A 25,018-nucleotide genomic window follows, 5' to 3' on the forward strand; every position below is an offset into this window, starting at 1 on the left:
CCTCTCCCCTAAAATGTTAATCTCTTGTCCACTCCATTATATTATGATGGTTGTGCTAATGTGCGTTACGACCGCAGCTGATACACTGCTGCAGACTGCAGAGTGCAGACGAAACACCTCTCAAAACGAACCGGAGAGGAAGAATATAAAATAATGATAATATCATCTATACATAATATGTGCTGTGTGCATTTTAGATGTGCACGCACAAAATTGTACATAATGTAGGTACGAGGCGGCGATTTATCGATTTTGTGTTTTGGCGGCGCAATGGCGGCGTTGACGGAGGCGGCGGCGGCGGGTCGCTCGAGTAACCAAGGTCACGAGAGAACACCCGCCAGCGGCCCCGGATATTTAACTACAAGTCTGTTATATTTGGACAGACATTGTCGAACGTACCGTCGTCGCAACTGCACGCGCACTATATTTAAAAAAACGATTCATTAAATACATCGTATTGTAATATATTATTTTAAACTTTTAACTCGTGTGGCTAATCGAATTCACGTCCAACATGTTTAACTTGGGAGGAGGTGAGTGTATACATTTTTTTTACGGTTTATCGTTTCAATTATATATATTATGTTATTTTTGTCGATTTCTATATCTATAATGCGCTGGATCGACACAAATTATAAAATATACCTACTGCTTACCTAAGTAGGTATTATTTTATTAAACTCGCTCCGACCAAAAATCGCGGATTTGCCTGAAACTGTATCTTGTATTCTACGTCTGTAATAGTAACGTCTTACGATATGATTTTACATCGATTCACATCTCTCATCGAAAAATATCGACAAATAAATATACTCGACGATACGTAACCTCGTGTATTAATATTATAAACACTTTTTGTGTTTCTTTGTGCGAGCGTCGCGCGAATCGTCACGATCTCGTCGAAAACCGGTCACACAGACCGCGACGTATTATTGCGGTTTTATTATGATTTTTTACGAGTACCCGAGACCAATCAACTAACAAACTCTCAGTGGATACGACAATAATTATTTCATAATCCGTAATAAGTTACAATAACTGCGTTATACTAATAACAAACGATATAATGCGTAACAAGTCGACCGCTGATCGAAAACGCCGCGAACATTGTGAATATTATGCGTTTTACCCGAGACTGCGACTACTTTTAAAGATACAAATAAACGGAATAAACAGTTCTCTTTACTGGGCTATCCTTGAGCCGCGTTATTTTTTTTTTTTTTTAGCGGAATTCCGTATGCGCAAACACACACGGGCGCACGCGTTTTTTTACTTGTCTAAATAATATTAAGCCCGAAGATTTTAAAAGAAAAAATTGGCTTAGTGATAGAAACGTATATTATTATTCGAATTTGACGTCATGTAGCGGTTAGTCGTATAAATAGACGGCACGTATAAATATAGTATATATTATGTGTATAATAATATTGTATACAATAATAATATATATTATAATATCATATGTGCACGTATGCAATGATCGTGTTATAACAGTGCTAGCATATATCATCTATCACGGCCATAAAGCATTCAATATAATATATATGTCGTAGGCATATAGTCAAATCAGGCATTTTATTAAATGCCTAGGCATATAGTCAAAGAATTTAATGTTTATGCAATTTCACTATCCGCCTAGACATTTAGTAAAATGCCTAGTCATTTAATTAAGTGACTAGGCATTTGACTAAATGCCTATTTCATGCCAGGCAAATAATAAAAGAACATTTTGTATTATTTTAAAAATTTAAATATATTTTCTATCAGTTATTTATTGCTATTTTATACATAAAAAAAGCTGTGTATTATTTATTAATATGAAAAACACGTATAGATACTCGTATATGAAATAATATGTTTAATTTTGTGTCATTATGTCAACTATTACTATTGTTTTAAAAATGAAATAATAAAAAATAAATAAAAAGTTATATTATAATTACAAGTTTTTGTTACCTATTACTTGTTGTCACATGTTGTAATTTGGTGGCATTTGCTGGAACATTTAAGATTTTTCTTAAAACACAAGCACCTATTGGTTTGACATTGCCGCTTTCCTGATTGACATTGACATTTAACAAAACCTTGACCGTTGAAAATTGATAAGTTTGCTACTGCTTCACGTATGGACACGTATTTGTCTTTTTGTATTTTGCTGTCTTCTAAACCATTATTTGACACTAGTTGAAGTTCTTCTCTTGAACACCAATTTTTTATTATACCAACTTCTGTGCCAATTTGGTAAACGCCGTTCCGAATGTCTATCACTAACCCATTTATATTTTGACTATCGAGAGGTCCTCGGTCTACTTTTGGAACACTTAATACTATTTGATCACCAACCTCTAGTTCTTTAAATAGTTTTTCACTATTTTCTGCCATTTTTTTAGCTGCTATAGTTTGTCGTTTGTAAGATTCAATGCGGTTAACTTTTATCTGTTTTTCATTATTACATAGCAGACAAATATTTTCAATATCGTTACTATTATTTATAGAATAGCTGCAATTATCATAATGAATATTTCTTTTACATATAGTACATTGGAGTTCACTACCTGATTTTTCACAAACACTGCAGATATTATTTATGTCACAATATTGTAAAATATTTTCAAAATCTTCTTCACTTGATAATTTTTGAATAATTTCGGCAGGTAAGTTTGTAGAACTAAGACCTACCTTCGGTTCAGTGCCAAACAAGGCTCGATATGGCGAACGACCTAAAATTCGATGATGTGAAATGTTTTTTTGCCATTGTACAAAATAAACTCCGATTGACCACTTGGTACTTTTATTGTCTACGACCCAAGCTCGTAACATGTTTTCAACATCTTGATTTGATCTTTCTACAGATCCCTGACTCTGAGGGTGCCGCGGCCGCCCGTGTACTATTTTACACTCAGGCCACAATTCTGCTAATTCTTCAATTATTTTCGCTGTAAATTCTCGCCCATTATCAGATTGAAGTATTTGAGGTGCTCCTTGTTCCAAAAAAATTTTTAAAAGTTCGTGTGCAACTTCGGTGGCTCGTTTTGAAGTAAGTGGTCGAAGATATAAATATTTGGTTGCGTGATCCTGATAGTTCATAACCCATTTAAAATTTCCATCGGGTGTTGATTGGAAATCAATAAGGTCAATTTGCCCTCTTGAATTAAAATCTGCCGATAATATTGGTTTTATAACGACGCCTTTACAAGGTTTTGATTTTTTTTTGTTACAAGTTGTACACAAATTTATAAATATTTGGATTGCTATTCGAGGAATATTGTATTTATTTTTTAAACTCTGCTCAACTTTATCCCTTCCACCATGACCAGTCGCTTTATGACTTTCTTCGATTTTTTCAAAATAGTTTTCATATGGTACAACATAAATAATATTTTCGGTTTTAGTTTTTGGTTTTAAAATAATATGTTTAACATTTCCTACTTCAATCAGATCATATTTACGACATAAATAATATTGGTTTTGAGTTTTAGTTTTACCTGGATTCAATTTCGCATCATTGATTTCATTTAGTGCTTTGTCGTAGTCTTCCTGACTCCATGCCTTTTTTTTATCTTGGTTGTCGTAAATTGATTTTAATTTTTCATAAAACAATACACTGTGTGACATTATATTATATTTTAAAATACAAATAAAAACAATCAAAATTTTAAATATACAAAAAATGTCAATAGGTATACCTATGTTACAATATTACATGCAATCGCGATCACACTACATACGATTTACGTAAACGTAATAGACGTACTAAACTAAATTATTGTACAATTCAATCGCATGTTCTGTATCTTTTTCCGTAACGTCATATTTTTATCGTTATAATCGATAAGATTATAATTTGTCCCACAGTACTCAATATCTATAGATAAGGTTCTCATACAACCTAGTACCAACGTTAATTTTCCAAGGTAAAAACCAATGGAACTTTTATTTTTATTTAATAAGAATATATAGTACTCACTACTCGTACTATAGACTTTACTGACTATACATATATGCTATACAATATACTCGTACCATCATTTATGTCTATCACACCTAATTAGTTATTACCTGAATATATTTATTTTTTATTATTTCATTTTTAAAACAATAGTAATAGTTGACATAATGACACAAAATTAAACATATTATTTCATATACGAGTATCTATACGTGTTTTTCATATTAATAAATAATACACAGCTTTTTTTATGTATAAAATAGCAATAAATAACTGATAGAAAATATATTTAAATTTTTAAAATAATACAAAATGTTCTTTTATTATTTGCCTGGCATGAAATAGGCATTTAGTCAAATGCCTAGTCACTTAATTAAATGACTAGGCATTTTACTAAATGTCTAGGCGGATAGTGAAATTGCATAAACATTAAATTCTTTGACTATATGCCTAGGCATTTAATAAAATGCCTGATTTGACTATATGCCTACGACATATATAATTATTGTAGGAGCAGGCTTTTCGAATTACATTTCATGCCTAATATATAGTAACATCTTTATGTATACGGCCTTGCCGTTAGCAGAGTTGATGTCGTTGGTGCTCTAACAGGAAATTAGCTTTTTATAATATAATTATTATTATTTGTCATCCTCGCAATCGACCGGAATTTGTGCGATTGCATTTTACCGGCATTTGTGGCAAAAATAATATTCAATTCGATTTGAACAAAACACTGGTCTGCTTTACCAGCATTTGACGTGAAAATAATATTCGATTTGATTTGAATAAAACGCTTAGGTGCAGCTTTTGATGCTCGTCATTAAAACCTAAACGTTTTTCTCATGGAATCCGAAATGATGTTTTTAAAACAGGTTTTTTCGCATAATTTTAATGTTCCTACATTGCGCATTTTCATAATATCGTATCATTTGAAATATACACATGTAGCAGATCATAAGTGATTATTAAAAATTTATACATAATCATTCATAATCATTCTTCAATTACTTTTATTCTTATACACCTTATACACATTACACATAGAAACAAATGTCTTAATATTATAAAAAAAACTCTGTGAACTCCGAATTCAGTAAGTATTTTTTATCCAGGAGTTCAGAATTCCTTTGTAAGAAACAAAGCGAACAATATATTACAACTGGAGAGTATTTAATCCTACACGTGCTTATGGAAATACAAAAATGACAGTCCTAGAGTAAGACGGATTGTTTTATGTAGGTGTCTTTAGACCATCGGATAGAATAAAATTATATTTTTACATCTAAAAATGACTTGGTAATTATTTACGCATTAACGTCGAACGAACTTTAGCACCTACCTACTTACTGGTAACAACGATCTGTTAACAACGTACATTTCAAATTCGTTTAAGTCAATTATTATGGCGACGTAAAATTTGAAATGTGTTGTGAAATATAATATTCATATAGATAACATACCTATATAGTTCAGGAATCTGATTTCGAAACTTCACTTATTTGAGAAATATGTCTGTTTATACAAGAAAACCATGTTTCATTATAATTAAAATACCTACTTTTCAGTAATCGAGGAATTGAATTTGTCAAACTTATGTATGTTTTTATTTTATAGCGATGAAAAATATTACAGCAAAAGCTGAAGAATTAGTAGAGGAAAAGAAACATGCTGCAACTTCACTTCTTGAAAAACAAGTATGTTAATAATATTAAGTGGTTAAATAAAAATTAATTTAAAATAAAAATTCCATTTAATAAAAATCATCATGTTATGTTTGTTACATATATAGTAGATTTTTCTCATTTTTTTGAACACTCTAGTTTTCATATATTATAAACATTATAAGAATGTAATAGATCATAAAGAAATTGACATATTTTCCATATGAATAAATGTAAATATCATCGATAATTTCCGTATTTAATAAATCAAATGAAACTAAAAAATAACTGTATTAGCATCAAAAAGTAAGTTCCCTGGTATTTTTTATTTACATTTATTTCAGTTTTGTTAAGTGAATCCTTATATAAAATATATTTATATATATATTTGTTTGTCTTTGGATGATCGAGCTCAGTCTATGAAGTAAATCTGAATTTACTTCTTCTTAATTTTTTGAAAATTAATATTTAATAAGTTCCATTGTATTATACAATTAGGTCTATCGACTATCATTCAATTTTTTATGCAAATATAGTATTACAGAAATATATAATAGTTGTATGACCTTGTATTAATGATGCGTTATAAATCTTAGTATAGTGGAAAACAAAAAATATAAATAAAAATGAGAAAATAATGTATTCTGACAAGTTAATACGTTTTAATATATTCTATCCATAATCCATGTTGAATTTGTATAACAACTTTTGTTAAATCATATGATAAACTTCATGAAAAAACCTGTATTTTCGTGGGATGAGCTTCATTGTTTTGATCACAGATTATACTGCCTTCAAATTATGTCAGTAATCAATAAACGTATGTATGTAAAAAAAGCATGTGCCTATATATTTTTAAGTACATTAACAATTCATCGTTTATAGTTTTAATATGAACTAATAATTTTTTTTAATTTTAAACTACTTGATTCAGTTTTTAACTAAGAGCATTTTCGACCCTTTCCATTTTGAGTCTATTTAGTTCATTTTCCAGTGATTTTAAAGTTATAAGAACTGGGTTGTTCAGAATCAGAGGTTTGAGAGGGGGTCTGTGATGTTGAATAAGAAGTTAATACGTAAGCAATATGGTAGAAATGGCAGAATGAGAAGATAAATGTGTGCATTTTTAAACATACTACTTGTTCAATTTAAACTAAATTTTAAAAATCTTTTAGTCTTCATTTTCTTTATTATATTATTGTGACTAATAATACTTTAACTTCATAATATTAATGGATTAAAAAAGTTTTCCATAAAAAGTCATACGGAATTTATAAATACGTATATTGCAAATTTTACGAATTTAACAGATGCTAATAAAACAATTTACAGTCTACAATAATAATATCAATTTTCAATATAAATTTCAAACAATTATTAGATTATTTTACGATGAGAGTAAAATAACCAGTTGTGGTGACATCGTAAATCTCAAACAAGAGCTCGAGGTAAAATTGTTTTTTACCCCCCTCCTCTGAACGTTCCTGTATGATGTATGTGGCTTATACAGATAAACAATTTATGTTGACATCATATACGTACAGTTAAATATTCATACATGATGTACATGTACCTATTATGTATTATAAATATTTTCACATTTGAATTAGCTTTTGTGCTTCTTAACTTGTTATAGTTCATATCAATTTGTACTATTTGTAGTCTGTACCAATAATTTTAAATTAAAATATTAAAGTATAGAAGAATACAACCAATTTATTTTGGGAATGTTTCATGTTTTAGTTTTAAAGTTCGAAAATTGTAACTATACACATTTACAGAAAAAATAATCTATACCTATAGTTTATTTAGATATATAAATTGGTTTTATTTGGTAAATTCGTAATATCAATATAATAAAGTAAAGCTCGGTGAATAATAAGACACAATGTTCTCTTAAAATTTTTTGTTGTCATTTATAGAATTTAATATGGGTATGAAATGTTCAAAATTGGAAGCATAACACCAATTCATACGTGATAAAGATAAAAAACAATAAATTTTATTGTGGTGGCTTTTAACATAATAATCTATTTCGATAATTGTTAATTGTTATTATTCTTTTACGATTTAATGTATATATGTGTATATATTATTAACTATTTATACTGATAAATATTAGACATTGATACGTAACCATTTTACATAAGTTGTATAAAATACATGAATAAATTGCAATAATAATAATAATAATTTATGTATTATTAATAAATCATTTTTTCATCGTACCATTGTATTGTATAATATTGTTTTTTACAAACAATGCTGTGACAAAGTGATACAAAGTATATACACATATCATATACACTTGCGTTGACTATGAAATTCTTAGGTAAAAGAAACCGGTGAGTTTTTATCTAACACTCTCAACGAGGCAGAAGGCAAAGCTGTGAGCGCCGCTGAAGAGGCGAAAAAGGCAGCTGTGGACGGCTTTGACCAGGAGGTCGAAAAACTTGCTGATAGTGCCTTACAGGAGGTATTAGATGGGGCTTTATGGATTATGATATATTGCTAGCTGAACCTATATATAAAAGCTTATAGCGGAAATAATTTGTTTATCAAACTTGGGCTTATAAACACAACATTCATATTTATATTTTGCATTTTATTTTGATCACTGTGCACGATTATTTTAATATAATTTTTTTATACTTTTATGTTACAAAATAATTTGATACTACTTAAACCGTGTATCGAATGGCTTTGTCTGTAATTATTATAATTTTTTTGTAGACTTCTAAACATGATATTGGTGGTGGTGGTTTATTAGGTGGAGTTAAGAACTCAATTGGTCATGTTGCTAATAAAGTGGAGGTCAGTATACCGTAGAAGCAAAATTTAATGAAATTGTATACGAGTTTTTACAAAGAGACCGAACAAATATGTTTTAAAAGTTATAACTTATAACTGTTGAGGTATGATTTAAAAAAATTGTTTGTACCAGGTAGAATATTATTTTTATTATAATTTTACTATATATAAAAAAAAAAAAATACAACACATAATTTATTATTGGTGTTTGATTATTGATGAATGATTATTATTGTCGTATTATATAATATTATGTTAGAAAATGTAATTAAAAAACATGCTATTATAAATTCCTTTAAAAATATTTCATATTTTATATTAATTATTCTTTGGAAAACTATTTTCATGATTACCTTAGTTTTGTTAGTAAAAAAAAAACTTATTTTAATGTTGTTTAATGTATGATAACATTGTAGATTTACTGATCTAGGAAGACTTTACATACAATGTGTATGACATATAATACAACGAAACTGAATGATTGTATTTATTATTTTATTAAGTGTGTTATTTAACTTTTTTTTTTATTGAAATTTATTATCACGAGTATTTACAATAATTATTGTATATTTTTATATACTATTATCGGTTTTGTTATGTACTTTACTACTTTGCATTTATTATCTATAATAATTATTTTATGGGTTAATTGCGAACGAAATTTCGAAATTCTTATGTACGCGCTGTTATATTATATACGTTTATACTATATAATATTAAATTGTATACTGTTATAGTCTGGTGGTAGTCACGCGGGCCTTGATTTTGGTTCACTGATCGGAAATACGGTTAGAAGCGCCATAGCTACACAAATACCCGTAAGAATTCTTGCAGTGTTGTGTGTTTAAATTTTTAATGTTGTTAACATGTTTGTCGGTGTCTTAAAGTATAAAACTCGCATATAACGATAATACAATAATGTACACCTATTACCTATATATATATAACCAAGTTAAATTTTTTGATTGCAACCTTGCTTGTGTGCACGTGTGTTTGATTCTGTGTAATATTTTAGCATAATATCGAGGGTTCGATGCACAAATTAGAAGGCGCAGCAAGTGCGGTAACCCATAAATTAGATGATTCAGTTGTTGGTAAGGTAGCGCATTCGGTAGGTGATAAAGCTCATCAAGTGACTGATAAAGTCCACGAAGCGGCCGATGGGGTTATTCACACTGTGGAGGGAGTCAAAAGTACGGTAAAAGAAGTCGGCAACGCGGTTAAAGGAGTCTCCAGTATGATTCAAAGCACTACCAACGGAATGGTAAATACAGCACAAGGGATGGTTAACACGCTAGGTGTTATAGCTGGAGGAATGTCCAACGCAATGGGTAGTATGACCAACGGTATAAACGGCATGCTTAATGGAAGTATCGCTGCTTCGAGGATTGCTATTTTGTTAGCGACCAAGGTCGTACCTGTGGCCACGACCGTTCTCAACCAGACGTCTAAAGCCACAGGACTTATATTTGGCAGAGTGGTGCCCAAGGTATGAGTTAACGACTAATCTCCCCATCCACCGAAACACACCTTCTGACAAAAACAATGTACATCGGTTTGTAATAACGCGGGCTGCAGTGTCGAGACGAAAATATTTCGGTTCATTATTATTTTTTTACAAGTATACTTATCAGATATTCTGAAACAAAGAAGCACAATATAATCTTATGAAATAATTTTCTTTGAACACTTTTAATGCTTCTAGCAGCCCTTCGTTAGCGTCAAAGATAAGGTTTGAGTGAAGTCTATTTTGTATCTGTTAGAGTTTCATTATAAGTTATAATCTTTTTTTTCTTTTACTAAGTAAGTACTTACTAGATATTTTTCAAGACGATTTGTGCGTGACATAGTGTGATAATAATACAATAGTGTTACTATCACTGCTCCTATTCAGTTTTTCCTTTTAATTTGTCGATGGTTCAAAATTAATTTTATCTTGATCAAACAACAATGTGCTTAACAGTTAACGTCCAATTTTTTTTTCAAATAAGAGTTAAAACAACACGAAGGTGGGAAAAAATTCAACTTGGTTTTTAAAAAGTTGAAAGAAATAAAAAAAAAAAACACAATACGTAATTTCGTTTTAGTTCTGAATACAGATAAAATATTTTACTGCCTATTTTACACTGCCCGTGAGTTTTGATTGCAAATGAGTTGGCTATTGAAACCCTTCGAACCGATATCTATACAATATTTGTACACGAAAGGCGTTTAAAATACTTATTATAAGAGTATGAGAGAACGAATTTGCATAGGATGAAAATATTGAAATGATTGGCAATTGCAGAAAAAATACTATGAATTCTCTAATATTATAATATAATGAAGATGAAATGTGGTCGGAAAAAGGAGTAAGTTGTAGTAGGTATATAGTAATTGTACTGCAAAAACAACACATAGGTACAATACACGTACACTAACACGTATTAACACACCACTGTCCCCGAATAACATGCATTTTGCTTTGTAGATTGTTTGTTTAAATGTTTGTTGTTTTTTAGTTTGTTGATCGGGTCTCTAACTGTGTAATACAATAAGCACATTAACACGGTGGTACGGATTTGAAATCAATAATGGTTGAATCTATAATATGTATCTATTCGAATTGCCAAGAAAGATACATTTTATGATGTTTATGATCTGTATAATCTTTAAAATATAATGCTCTACTCACATAAAATTAAAAAAAATATTATCCTATAATATTAAAAAAACAAGCTTATTACAATATCATGTATCTACAGATTTGAAAGTCCAAAACTATAAAGGTGGTATAAATGTGTTAAACGATTTTGTTTTTTATTTATTTTATTTTGTTTAATTTTTGTTATAATATTACCTACTATATTATATTGTTATTTATATTTAAATAAATGTACGCTTTATATAAATAAGTGATAAAAATTTTAAATATCTACACTCTACAGACAGAAATCATATAATATATCATCATTATCTCACTGCAATTTATATTTCCCAGAAATTCATTAACCTAATAAAATTATGAAAGTCGTGATATTAACTTTATAAATAATATTGCAATAATGGTATATTATGCAAACTCTAATAATTTAAAAACGCTTAATATGTTATACTGTACCGAATCTTATCCAAGTTTATTTGATTTATTCGTTAATTATTTTTTTCCGACGGGCCTTTATAAATAAAGTGTCTAAGACGTATAGATAATCACGATCAAAAATTTACTACTTAATAGACATAATATTTCATTACCTACTCATGAATCATGATATTATGTAAATATAAACTTCCATAGACATTCATACGATGGACGGCTCGTTGATTTGCTGAAAATTAAGAATTCCGGTTCACTTATTAGTTATCGTAGAGTCTTCGTAACAAAAAACTATACATTATCAATATAATTTAATATTATTACTCAGAAACTGATCATTTATATTACTACAGAAGAGATTTTTTTTTCTGATATTTTCATTTTGACCCTTTAGAGTTCGGGGAATCAAATATTTGAAATACCTTGGAAATATTAAATTTTGGTTACATGAAAAATAAACGGGACACTAAAATAGTACGTCTGGTGGCAATCCTTATAGATATTACGCGGTATAGTGTAAAATATGTATAAAATACAATATCAACAGTAAGTAGCTTCTGGTTAATATTATGTTTCGTAGTAATAATAATAATAATAATAATAATAATAATATAAAAAATATCTTGCAAGAAGCTATATGTATATAATAATAAAGTCGTGCAGGTATATAAAGTGTATATTATAGGTATATGCGCATTTTGTGTTGCCTGTTCTTTAAATCGCGTGGAATTTTAGATTCGAACAATACAATCGTGACGTATGATCGATGCACGGAATGTGGGTTAACCGTACGAACTAATGGTAATAGTATATCATTATGGTGTTTTATTTTATTTTTTATTCTCACCATGTATTATTTCCCGGCTTCTCAAGGTTATTATGCTCGGCGATTCGCCAGTTTAAATGACCACCGAATCGCGTGATGGTGTGTATTAATTTAACATTGTTTAAACTGGAATTCGGTCATTTGTTATCGATGTAGCGTAGTATATTAATTATTTACCGAGTCGGGCGAAAGGAATACCGACAAATGACAATATAACTCGAGCATAATATTTAGATAAATATGTATAACTTACTGATAACACAAATATTTCAAAATTTTTAAAGTGCCTTCAGTGGAGTGTTCATGGACATAATAAAATTGTTCTCCTTATAAGTCAATATTACATAATAATATAATATGCTTAGGTATTCAGATTATCTACTATCGTAACGGAATCATTAATATAAGTCCATTTTTATATTAATTAATGCAGGTATTGATGAAATCATTATTGATTTATAGTTAGTATTTATATGAGAATTAATGTTCTATAAATACGTCTAATTATACGTTAAAAAAATTAATATAATAAATTATTGGTAATAAATATACGAAAGATATTAAAAAAATCATAAAATAATATCCAACAAATGTTAAATATAAATTATATATCCACAGATTAGAAAATGTTATAAATTATAAAATATATTATAATGTAATATAACATTATAAACATTCATATTTATGTAGTTGTATGCAGAATTAAAAAAAATAAACACATAAGGTAAAGTTATCGAAACGAAAAATGCAATATTATACAAATAATAATAATAATAATAATAAATCAAATTATCTAACTATCTCTTTATAGTCGAATGCTAATAAAACATCAAACGTCAGATTATATATGAATTCTAAATAATATTAATAGATAATGATTAGTGTATAATAAATAGACATTTATGATTGATAAAGCATTTAAATACTAATTAATCAATTTATTATTAGAGAGTAAATAAATGGGTGTTGGCAGACTTTGATTATTTACTACACATAATTTCTAATATTCAAAGACTTTTTGACCTTTGTTTAAAACTGCCCAAGACCTTTAAATCGTTTATATCACCTTTATAAAATATCAATACGTTTGGAAACTGTTTATACTTTTATTTTAAATTATCTAACCAATTAAGAGAATACCTAAAGGTTAAAATTGATCATTAAAATATAATCGTTACAAATCATAGATTCATTATTAATGTTCGCTTTTTTAATGTTGCATGCAAACGGTAATGGGTAATTTGTTGAGCGTTATTATAGTATATAATATATTGTTATTGTTAAAAATAAACGACGCTCGAACTGCACCAGCTGTATACATACATAGGATAACTTGTACAGTTGTTGTACTTTATATAATAAAATATGACTAGATTATTTACATTTTTATACTCGAATCGGCTCAAAAGTAATAATATGATTTTTATTTTGCTCTATAATAATTTTTGGCGGCATACGTTATAAATACCATGACATTTATTATTTAGATAATTTCTCAATTTTACGGTTATCATCTATTCGAGGAAGATGCTGCTGCGATTGGTTATTAGTTTTTACCCTGGAGAACTTTAACGATATTATTAATCGTATTCTACGATCGCATACGATTTTTCATACGCATATGCAATAATCGAGTGTATATTATTATAAATTATATTATTATTTATTTTGTCATATTATGTTGAATACACCGAATACGTCTGTATCTGGAAAATCAAATATAGATATTATAAATATGCACCTACGATCGAGTCGTGTCATCAACAAGTTCCGAAAATATAATAAATATAACGTAGTAGATACTATAAAATATAGATACTAAAGTGATAGAAAAACTTATATTAATGAGGCGGGATATGACAATTTTACAGTGTGAAAATATAATTTAGCAATACTATCGCGTACCTCTCATACGGTGTACCTATTATATGCTTCCTACTCTAATGTTTAGTGTGTGAAGTGTCGCATATTATATAAATAATATAGTCGGGGCCACTACTGCCCACGATTTTTTCATCCTCCTATAATGCGGACATATGGACATAAACTGCCACAATACGGGGTGATACATTTGACGTACGACATTTTTTATTTCAGAAAAAAATAATGATTTTTTTAAATATTTCTCTTACGTAATAGTATGAAGTCGTTACCTACTATAAACATTACATTTTAGGAAAACATTACATTTCTTTCTATTTTTATTGTTATCGTTTTTTTTTTAAAAGTATTTTACTGTTTTAAAAGACAATAAATTAAAATTTCATGTAGGTACCAAATCAGGATATTATTCCAAGCATTTCGGTGTATAAAAAATAAATTCCGTACGAATAGTTTATTTTATTAGTTATTAGTATTTAAAGTAAAGATGGGCAGAGAAGTGGACCAACATTTTGAGGGCACCTCTCTACCACTTCATTTTCAACTTTGAATACAGTATAACTATAATATGACTGTAAACTTAAGTACTTATAAATCGTAACCTGACGAAATTCGGTTTTTATGTATTATTGAAGTACACCAAAAGATATTCTGCTTTAGAGAAATGAATTGAAAAATGCGTGTTACATAAAAAAAAAAAAATTTTAAGCGATAAAAATAGTAATAAATATCTTTTATTTTTATTATAACGTTATTGTTTATTATCCGTTTAAAATGAATTGAAATAAAATATTTTCAAAAACGTTACTAGTTTTTGAAATAATGATATAGTGTCTTATATTAAACGGATCACCCGGTATCGTAATATTTGGTATGCCATAAAATAACATTATAATAGACTTGACCTTGCAGGGAACCAACGTTTTATATATAATAGTGTTAAGATAATTTGTTTTGTCTTCCCCTCTTCACAACAACGTATAATATTATATTAATTTTGTACAAACATATAGACGTACATATATTTCATAAAGTGAAAAATCTTAATCGTGTCACTGCGGTAGTGTCTCCACGCGTAGGTACATATATTATTATATTCTGCCTTTTGTACTTCTGTAAGTACGCGTATGTGATTTTTCTGTGTGATTCGAATTTAATTCATCAAAAGCGCCCACGACTTTCTTGTTTTCTTAACAAAATATATACTCAAGATGCGTCGTCATTTATATGATCAAATATTATGTATTAGTATTATTATGTTGTATCGCTGCAAAACATTGTATATGAATCGGTCATCTAACAACTCCTCCTACACGGCCTAAAGCGAGTATAGGTGTGTAAGTCATTTTGGAGTATCGTTTCATAGTATGATTAATAAGTCATAAATCATAATATACTGCGGACGGCCACCAAATCGCGAATTGCGGTATGTGTACGGAATGTAATTCGTCTTAAAAATGCCATTCCCACATTATATATTGAAAATAGCAGCAGCAGTATTCGATGTATTCAATGATTGTGTACACGTTTACGCATAATATGATATAATAATCCGAATATACCAGCGATACCACCTGTGGTATATAGTCGCAGTTTACTTGTAGCTACTACTACTGCAGCAGGTACCTATTCGGACGTTTCCTCCCCCGTCTGTGATTTTCACCATAGCCCAATAAAGGCCACAGCGCCGCCGCACGTATGCATCGGGCATTTTCCGCAATGCCGTACAACCCCCCCCCCCCCCAACTAGGTAGTTTACCCACAAGCAAACGACGAAAAGCTTTTGCGTTCTCATATTTCCACTACACACTTGATTGTCTGTGACCCGTATAATAATATTATGTATATTTTTCAAGGTTTTTCGTACAAAAATATAATCGACTTATATTTCCGAGCGAGTGATTCCAACGGAATTATTTATAAAAGTAATTTAGGTATTACCTAATTGATCTACCTATATATATATATTAAAAAATATATATTTTCGATTTTTTGCCATTCATAACTGCCAATAAGTCCCGAGCGTGGTTTGTTCATCCAATGACGTCATATTATTACATTTGAAATCATCCGTCCGGGGCGGGGGAAACGTCTTTGATATATTATATACTCGGCGGAGTATTCTGTTAACAGTGAAATTATCACAAATAACAGTTCGGGACGGAGTTGAACAGAAATTAAGGGGCCGCCAGGGGCGTCTCCAGACCTTGGCTATGGGGGGGGCGAAATAATAAAAAAATAAATATTAATTTACATGAGAATATGGGATTCAGATACTGAGTGATGAACCATTTTTTTTTCAACTTTTGTAATTTAGAACTATAATAGTCTCCTATCTATAAAATATTTGTGTAATAACTAATAATTACTATGCAAGTCAGTCACCTTACGGGGGGGGGGGGCGATCGCCCCTTTCGCCCCCCCCCACAAGGACGCCCCTGGGGGCCGCAGGTTATAGAACTTTGCAAAAACGGATTTGCAGCAATGCAACAAACCATCTCACAGGTCTATCGAGATGACAACCGTAGTCACCGCTAGTGCAGTTCGTGATGTCGTCGTGCAGCGCCTCGTCCCCTGTCCAAAAGTATAATATATTACTGCAGTGAGACCTCTAAAATATACCGGACAATCTTGGGCATTTTGTCCGCTGTTCGGAGGTGTCGGCTATTTGTCCGTTATAGGTGATGGGTTTCACTGTATAAGCAATAATATATTACATTAGACGATATCGATCGTTATTTTACCTTTACCTATATCACCCGTTAACGAGCACTGCGCGTAAACTATGATAATAAACATTTTGACGGGACCTCCGAAATATACAATTTTGGACCGATATATTGTGATGATTAGGAGAAACCCGCCGCACCGGCACCCACCCCCGTAGCCGCCGCTCCAGAACAGCAGTCGACCGTCGGCCAGGTGGCGTCCGAGGCCAAGACGCTGGTGGACAAGACTGCCGCCGAGCTGAAACCGGCCCTTGATCAGGCGGTGCATGACAAGATCAACCCTTTGGCGCAGGACCTGGCCAAGAAGCTGCAGCCGATCACAGGCGACGTGTCCGCGCACGTCAACACGGCGCTGGCCGAGGGCGTCAAGCAGTTGAACCCGATCGTCGACCAGGTGTCCACCTCGGCCAAGGGGTTCGTCGATGATGCGGCCAAACAGGTACGGTTCGCCCGCCGATACCTATAGATAATCGATAAAATCGATGTTATGTGACATATCGATACAACCTACTTTCATGCCCCCCCCCCCCCCCCCAATAGAGAACTCCCAAAGATTTCCTAAATCTAAATCAAACATTGTTATATGTATTATGTATGATATAATATGTATATAGGTACGTCCGCGCGCGTGTTCGCTGTTGTATAATAATATATTTTTATAAATATATAGCAACAGGTAGGTGTGTCTCGTGCGTATAACAGACGCAAACGTTTTATTGCCATTGCTGTTATATGATATTATGTATTATTTCACGTAATGTTTGCGGTCTATAATATAGATTTATAGTTAAAATAATAATAATATCATTTAACGGCTACAGCAAATATAGACGAGGTGAGACTACTATTTATATATGCATAAATATTATATTGCTAAATGGTTTTCTGATTTTTGACGTAGAGTAGTATACCTGTATTATACCACACACGAATGCGATGATGACTATTGCGGTCATTTTTTTCATATTATGTTTTTATTTTATTTTCATATTTCCATCACACGCCACACCCGGTTTCAGTAGTTATTGTCATGCAGCTTTGTATAGACGCGTATATGTATATATATATTATATACACATTTTACACATAATAAATAATTTTATAAATATATATCATATATGTATGTATCACATTTTATAGTTCAGTGTTTCTCAACCCCTTAATATATATAACTGACATTTCTCACCATAAGTGTTCGACGTGGGGATTAAACTATAAACGTAGTTCCCATGAATTATTTCAAAACAATTTTTTCTTTCATACGTCACGGTTTGGTGCCAAAAGTTTTATAACTATATATAAATGAAATGAAATGGCTATCTAAAAAGCTTTTTGCAACTGTTGGGTTGAGAACCGCTAAATGTACATTATAATGAGTGTAATTGCTGAAAAACTTTAAATTGTTTTGAAAAAATGTTTTTACATACATTTTAGTTGTTGTATAAAACAAAGTTTGAACTATTAAATAAATATTTAATGTCAACATTACTTTTAATTTCTATTATTGCAAAGCAGAATATTTTTTAGATGAGTAAAGTATTTTGATATATAGAAATCAGAGTTTGGACGTGTAGTTTTTGAGTTATAACATAACTACTCGTCCGAAAACTTGACTGTATGGAATATAAGATATTTTACTTTAAAATTTGAATTTAAAAAAATTATGTTATTGAGAAAAGAAAATACTAAACAAATTATAACGCTGAAAAATTCTATAAAATATAATTTTTATTTGAAAATTTCGTCTTAAAACGACTTTTGATTATGTAAAAACCATTTTCAAATATCAGTTAATAGTTTTAAAATCAAAGGGTGATTTGAGTTAAATTAATCATCCTTAGTTACTCATTTGATCAGTTACTATATTATTATCATTAATTATCATATTGCGCATTACCTGTATACACATACCTTGTGTGTATAGGGGAGCCATTCTTTGGTCGCAGAGAACATCGTCCCTCGATATCCATCATACCCAACCCGAAGCTCTTTAAATATTTAAATGGATATTCGTCCTATTTATGTCATCGAGTTGGGTCGATGAGCGATATCGGGTGATGCGTTCTGCGACTCCCTTGCAGCAGTATATACACTATTATAATCATATGTTATACAGAGCGAAACTTCCATATTACGAATACGAATTCTCGTCGTGGGCTGCAATCGAAACGATTCTTACTGTAGAGAATTCCGTTATAAATAAAATAAAATAAATAATTTGGCTCTGAAAATATTTATCTGAACAAAATTCGTTTTTGAATGGAAGTTTTGCTGTATTTTAATATTACCGACGGTCGGTGTGTATTATACACATCACTGCTTATATAATGTTATGTGTACGACGACGTTACATTATTGAATATTAATCGTGCGTTTTGTTTTTGTTTGCGCCTTTGTCGCGCATAAACTCATATCCATAGGTGAGCACAGTGGTTGACGACAAGCTCAAGGAGGCCGACCAGTTGCTCAGCGAGAAGCGCGAAGCTCTCGGGGAACCGGCGAAGAGCATGATGTCCAAGGCCAAGGGATTGTTCGGCTGTAAGTTAGGTTGCTGTACTATCATGTAGGAAAAAAATTTCTCACACAAACCCGTGTACGCACAGTCTACACACACTGTCGATGTATATTATTGCCAGTAAGGATAATCTTTATCGGTTGAACGTTTGTTTATTTTTATTTTCATTTTTTGACTTTTTATTTTTCACACATAATCGGAACGATTGCGGATGATGCGTGTATAAAACGCATGCCATGCGTGGATTTTGTATGGTGGAAGTGTATTATCGTAGCATATAATAATATTATCGTGTAGTATAACGCATTCACATTTTTAATCGCGTCCTATAAGTATTTATTTTTTGCAATATAATATACATTCAATACATAACATACAGTAGTATAACATTGCATTATGCATATTGCAGTGTTAACATTATAACAACTGTGTTCGAGTAACAAGTACCACATAAAATTATTAGTGCAAAATTGTATATAAACTATGACATAAAACCATAGATGATAATATTATTATATTACCTATGTCTAAAATGGTGCAGGTAAAAGTTTGCAATAACATGTATGTAGGTACTTACAATTCGGTATAATATAACGACTACCAGCTTAGATTGAAATTCTCATTTTGATTATCACGATCGATGTTAATCGATCAACTCGTATGTTTTAATGACACATAATTCAACAGAAATTTATCTGAAAAACAGTGGTCGAAATTACATAATACTCTGAGATAAAATATAAAATACTACGTTGTAACCTGCAGGGCTGAGGATTTCGAAATTTCGATGTATCGATTGATTTCATACTGCTTCCGAATTGAGCGTGAGAGATAATTTTGACTATCAAGACATTACCATTTTATATATGAATTTTATTTTGTCTATTTGTTAAATTTTTTAATGCATGTTTGAGAAAAAAAAATTAGGTATCTATTTATTTTGTTTCGTTCGACGATGACGAGTGTTGTCGTAGATCTAAATATTCCACACACACGTTTATATAAATTCATTTTCTATGTTTTATATTTACTGGAAACTTATACGCCATAAACACAATAATATTTGTGTTTATATTTTGTTAGGTTTATTTCGCAGCATCTTGAATGTCTTGGAATATTCGACTTAATTTCCCATAGTGAATATTCGTTTCATGTTTTTTTTTTTTTTTAGTTGAATGCACAGCCTCATTGCAACCTTTATTAAATCGTCAGTATAATAAATTCAATGACATTATAACAGAATCATAGGAATTGTTTAAAAAAAATCTGTTTTGACAATCATTTAGTTTTTATCAATATAAAAATGTATACAAATCGTTTTCAACTAACTACAATCATACATAATTACACAAGTATTATTATTTTGTACTTTTTACACATAAAAATACAATATAACAGTCAAAGAAATAAAGTGTACTTATATATATATATACAGTGTTATACACAATACGTTAAATGATGTTCATTAAAAATACATTGTACTCATTTTGATGATGTGTCGTTATTCATTACTTGATGGAGTGGACTAAAGTGATTAAATAATTACGATTTTACTTAAAATTTTCCACTAATCAATCCCAGCTAACGCAATTAACACATAACGTTATAATACACATCATTCAAACATATAACATTGCATATATAAAGGTTTGCAAGGTGATTTTTTTTTTGAAGGAAAACACTCATTTCCTAGAAAAGTATTAACGTTTTTGGAAATATTTTCCTCATATAGGTAATTTGAAATTCTACTACATTATGAAACAATTTAAAAAAAATATATTTTATTATAGGTATTTCTTATCGTTATTATTTTTATGTTTTTTTTTTTTTTTTTTTACTTATTTTAACGACGATATAACAAGTTGGTACATTTTGAATTTCACATTCCGATGCAAAATGTTTTCCTGAATCTGTCAATGTTTCATAATAAGTTAAGTGAACGATACACTGACATTAATTGTCATCTATGTCTTATAAGTGTGCATTATATAAAATTACGCTCTCAGCAGATCACATTGAGCTCCGTTAGCTTAAAAATTAAAGATAATTTACAATTTTAAAATACTTATAACTCGCTTTAAAATTTAAATGTAATAAAAAACTTATGACGTTGCAAGCTTGATAATTATTTTACTTTTAAATTGTATAAGAGATCAGTTCACTAATTTTTAAACTACAGAGCTAAAGGTGATCTGCTAAGTGTAAAACTTGTGAAAATGCAGAGACAACAAATTTTGGTGTAACGTTCCCTTAAAAGTTGGCCAGTTAAAAGTTTTCAAAGATTTGATGGCCTGATATTTTGTAGGTTATTCAGGTTTTATAACATTTTTCATTAATGTTTTTAACTTAAAACTAATTAACTAGTCGTTAGGAATTTGATTTTGTACATTGAAATTTCTAGAAAAATAATTTGCATAGGAATATGAAATTAAAAATGTATTTCTCTGTAATTAAAAAAAAAGTAAAATATTAGAAAATTATATGTATTAAAAATAAAAAACAAAATTGGTTTTTTTTAAATGTTATTTTGTAATGACTTATAATTTATATATGATTATTTTCAAATTATATTGTAACGAAAAGATTTACAGAAACGTTCATTAAGGGAAAAACTTAAAAACAATCACTCTGCATAACTATTTATTTTTCACCCTCATAACACAATACACATCGATATTCGATTGTACATAATAATATAATATATAATAATATTATTAACACCTTTGTGTGATTCCAATCGAGTCTATATAATATATTATATTGTTAATGGGACATATCGCGGAACACCTAACACATTTTCTCTAAATGCTTATGTAACTATCTCATCTTTGGTTTTTTTCTGTTTTTCTTTTTCAGGAATCAATCAACTACTAATCACTACATATTATATGCGTATAGTGGGAATAGCGACTTGGCTATAAAACTTCTATAGCGTGCTAACTGCTAAACCATTTTAATTTTACTCATATTTCATGATACCTGCATAATATTCCACATCTACCTACTATACTTATGATAAACGAGCATTACTTTAAGTTGCACACGCGTTTAATGTAATGTATCTTTTTTTCTCTGAACTTTATTTTTCTCAGAAATTGTAGTCATTTTAAGGTGCACTCTTGATTTTTAATATGATTTTTTGTTTATATATATACGTCCCATACAAAAAGATTTATTTTATATTATCATAATTATTATTATTATTACCATTATTATTATATACCTTATTTTATTAAGTTTTCTTTATTATTTTCATTCATTTATTTCTAGTCGTTCACAGTATAATGATTATTTATATTCATACAACAAATTCAAATAACTCATACCGTATTTTTCAGTTACTTACCGCTCACGGATTAATAACAATGTACCAACATCAATATTGTATAACAAATCATAATATTATAATATTTTAATGTATAAAAGGCACAACTAAAATAGCGGTCGAGTACACTGATAATAATCAATATGATATTATAAGCATAATCGTCCACAGACATTATTGTTGTAATATTTTTGTTTACTTAAAATCATTATTTGGTATAATATACGATTAACACGCTTGCTATTTTTTACATGAATTCATATATGTTGTTGGTTTTTTTCATACTATCGTCGGGAAGCCGATAATATTGGTTACCTGTGATCTTTTTAAACGGTGGCGTATTTATGATGGAGTGGCGTGTAAGTGTTTCCAGTTTTTACCCCTTCCCTTTCGTTATATTTTCTTAGGTAATGAAAATATCTTAATTTTTTTTAATTTTTTAAACCAAACAAAATATTTCATAAATATTATAATAATTAAAAACTTTCGAAGGTATTTTAAATATCTTTGGTACGTATAGACACTTGCCTAACTATCTACACAATACTATTATGGGAAATTTAACTGGGGTGTTAAGTGATCAGCTCTGTATTTAGAGAATTATTAATTTATATTTAAGTGTTTTAGCGGGGCTTATAGAATTGTTACTTATAATATCGAATCCATTTCATAGAAAAAAAAGTCGTAAATACGCCAATCTGGTAATCAAAATCTATTACAACAGTGCTCTACATCATAGTACGTGCGCATGTCGAATTGCGGTGGTAATGGTATTGCAGTAGTTAGACGTTTGTTAACGGTATTTTGTATCGTGCTAAAACAATGAGATTGATATGATAAAATACCCTCAACACGTTTTGTTCTTTGTTTCTAATTAAAATTTGTTTTTTCTTTTTAGTGAGATGAACACATTGGGAATCCACGTTCAATAGACGTTCATAAATAAATTGGGGTCATTATTATTATATATAGGTACCTTAAACGTTATTTTTTTTTTAAAACATTAATTTTATATTGTAATACATATTTTAGATACTTACTTATAAAAAATTATACTTTTAATAATATTTTAATTTTTTGTTTATTTATTTCCTAATTATTATTACGATATGGATACTTTTAACTACGAAATGAAATAATCACTGCACAACTGTGATTATTTTTTAAACATGAAAATAAATAATAAAATACTATTATAACACGAAATACATATAAATTTAGTTTACTGTTTGGAAATATATTGATATGGCGCAGCTCGAATTAAAATGTATACGTATTTATAAAATAAATGTATCGTTGTTTATTTATTGTATTATAGTAATAGGAAGAAATAATTTTTAATTTTTAAATTGTTATTTCAATCATTTAAAACCAAAATCACAACCGTATTCGTATACTTCTAATTTATAACTATAATATAGTTTATTGTAGTCTGAAATAATTAAATATTTTAAGATTTAGTTTATACGATAAAAAATATAATGCATATTTAAAAAGATATAATTTTAAACAAATTGGTATCCTAAATATTTTGGTAGTTTATCTATATTAAATAGTTATACAACAAGTAGTTATCTTTATCAACAACCGAAATTAAAATATTTAATATCTTTAATACAAAAAATTGTAACTATGTTAAGAAACTACGAATAAGTGAATTAATATCTTAATATCAACAATCGTAACTATATTATGTTCTGTTTAGTATTAAATAATGTACGGAAGGACATAATGGGGTTATAATAAGGTATTCTAAACTTATGTTAACAAAACCTAAAACTATGACTATTATAAATATGATATTGGAGTCGTAATAACTACCATTAATATTTTTCGTGATATAGTTTGTAGTGGAGGAATACTATATAAAATATTGTACAATTCAACTGACGTGGAACATTTTATGGGGGTTTCACTGAGTTAATTTGGGTCAAATATATCAATAAATTATTAGTTTTTTAACACGACAATGACGTATCAAATTAACATCATATAGGGGCTCATCGTAGACATCAATACGTATAATATTGTAACTGTAAGTTAGTACTGTTTGTAATTTTACATTAATCAATTTACAATCGTAATCACTCGTATAATAATTAAAGTTATGTATTGTCCTATTGTGTGTTTAGTATTTAAATATTTTACATTTTTATGTATCACACGACAATTACACCAACTTTATATTAGTACTTAAAGTTCATTAATCAAATTAAAGAAGTTTTAATGCAAATAAAATGCA

General features: G+C 29.5%; 1 protein-coding gene across 6 annotated transcripts; it reads left to right on the forward strand.

Moving 5' to 3' along the window:
- Nucleotides 1-360: 360 nt before the first annotated feature.
- Nucleotides 361-23,849, forward strand: LOC107167851 (uncharacterized). 6 transcript variants are annotated; one of them, XM_089224648.1, is made up of 8 exons: nucleotides 363-533; nucleotides 5,567-5,646; nucleotides 7,946-8,089; nucleotides 8,347-8,427; nucleotides 9,440-9,688; nucleotides 17,061-17,375; nucleotides 19,357-19,571; nucleotides 23,675-23,849. In XM_089224648.1, exons 1-7 carry the CDS (start codon nucleotides 515-517, stop codon nucleotides 19,501-19,503), a joined length of 1,035 nt encoding a protein of 344 aa, XP_089080774.1. In that variant the 5' UTR covers nucleotides 363-514; the 3' UTR covers nucleotides 19,504-19,571; nucleotides 23,675-23,849. The 6 variants fall into 6 exon arrangements, with proteins under 6 accessions (XP_089080778.1, XP_089080774.1, XP_089080776.1 ...); XM_089224650.1 differs by having other exon boundaries at nucleotides 19,357-19,474; XM_089224649.1 differs by lacking the exon at nucleotides 23,675-23,849 and adding an exon at nucleotides 22,308-23,032.
- The last annotated feature ends 1,169 nt before the right edge of the window (nucleotides 23,850-25,018 follow it).

This window comes from Diuraphis noxia, unplaced genomic scaffold (assembly GCF_037042655.1).
Source record: "Diuraphis noxia isolate RWA-SAM2 unplaced genomic scaffold, SU_Dnox_SAM2 contig0003, whole genome shotgun sequence".
Taxonomy (NCBI): domain Eukaryota; kingdom Metazoa; phylum Arthropoda; class Insecta; order Hemiptera; family Aphididae; genus Diuraphis; species Diuraphis noxia.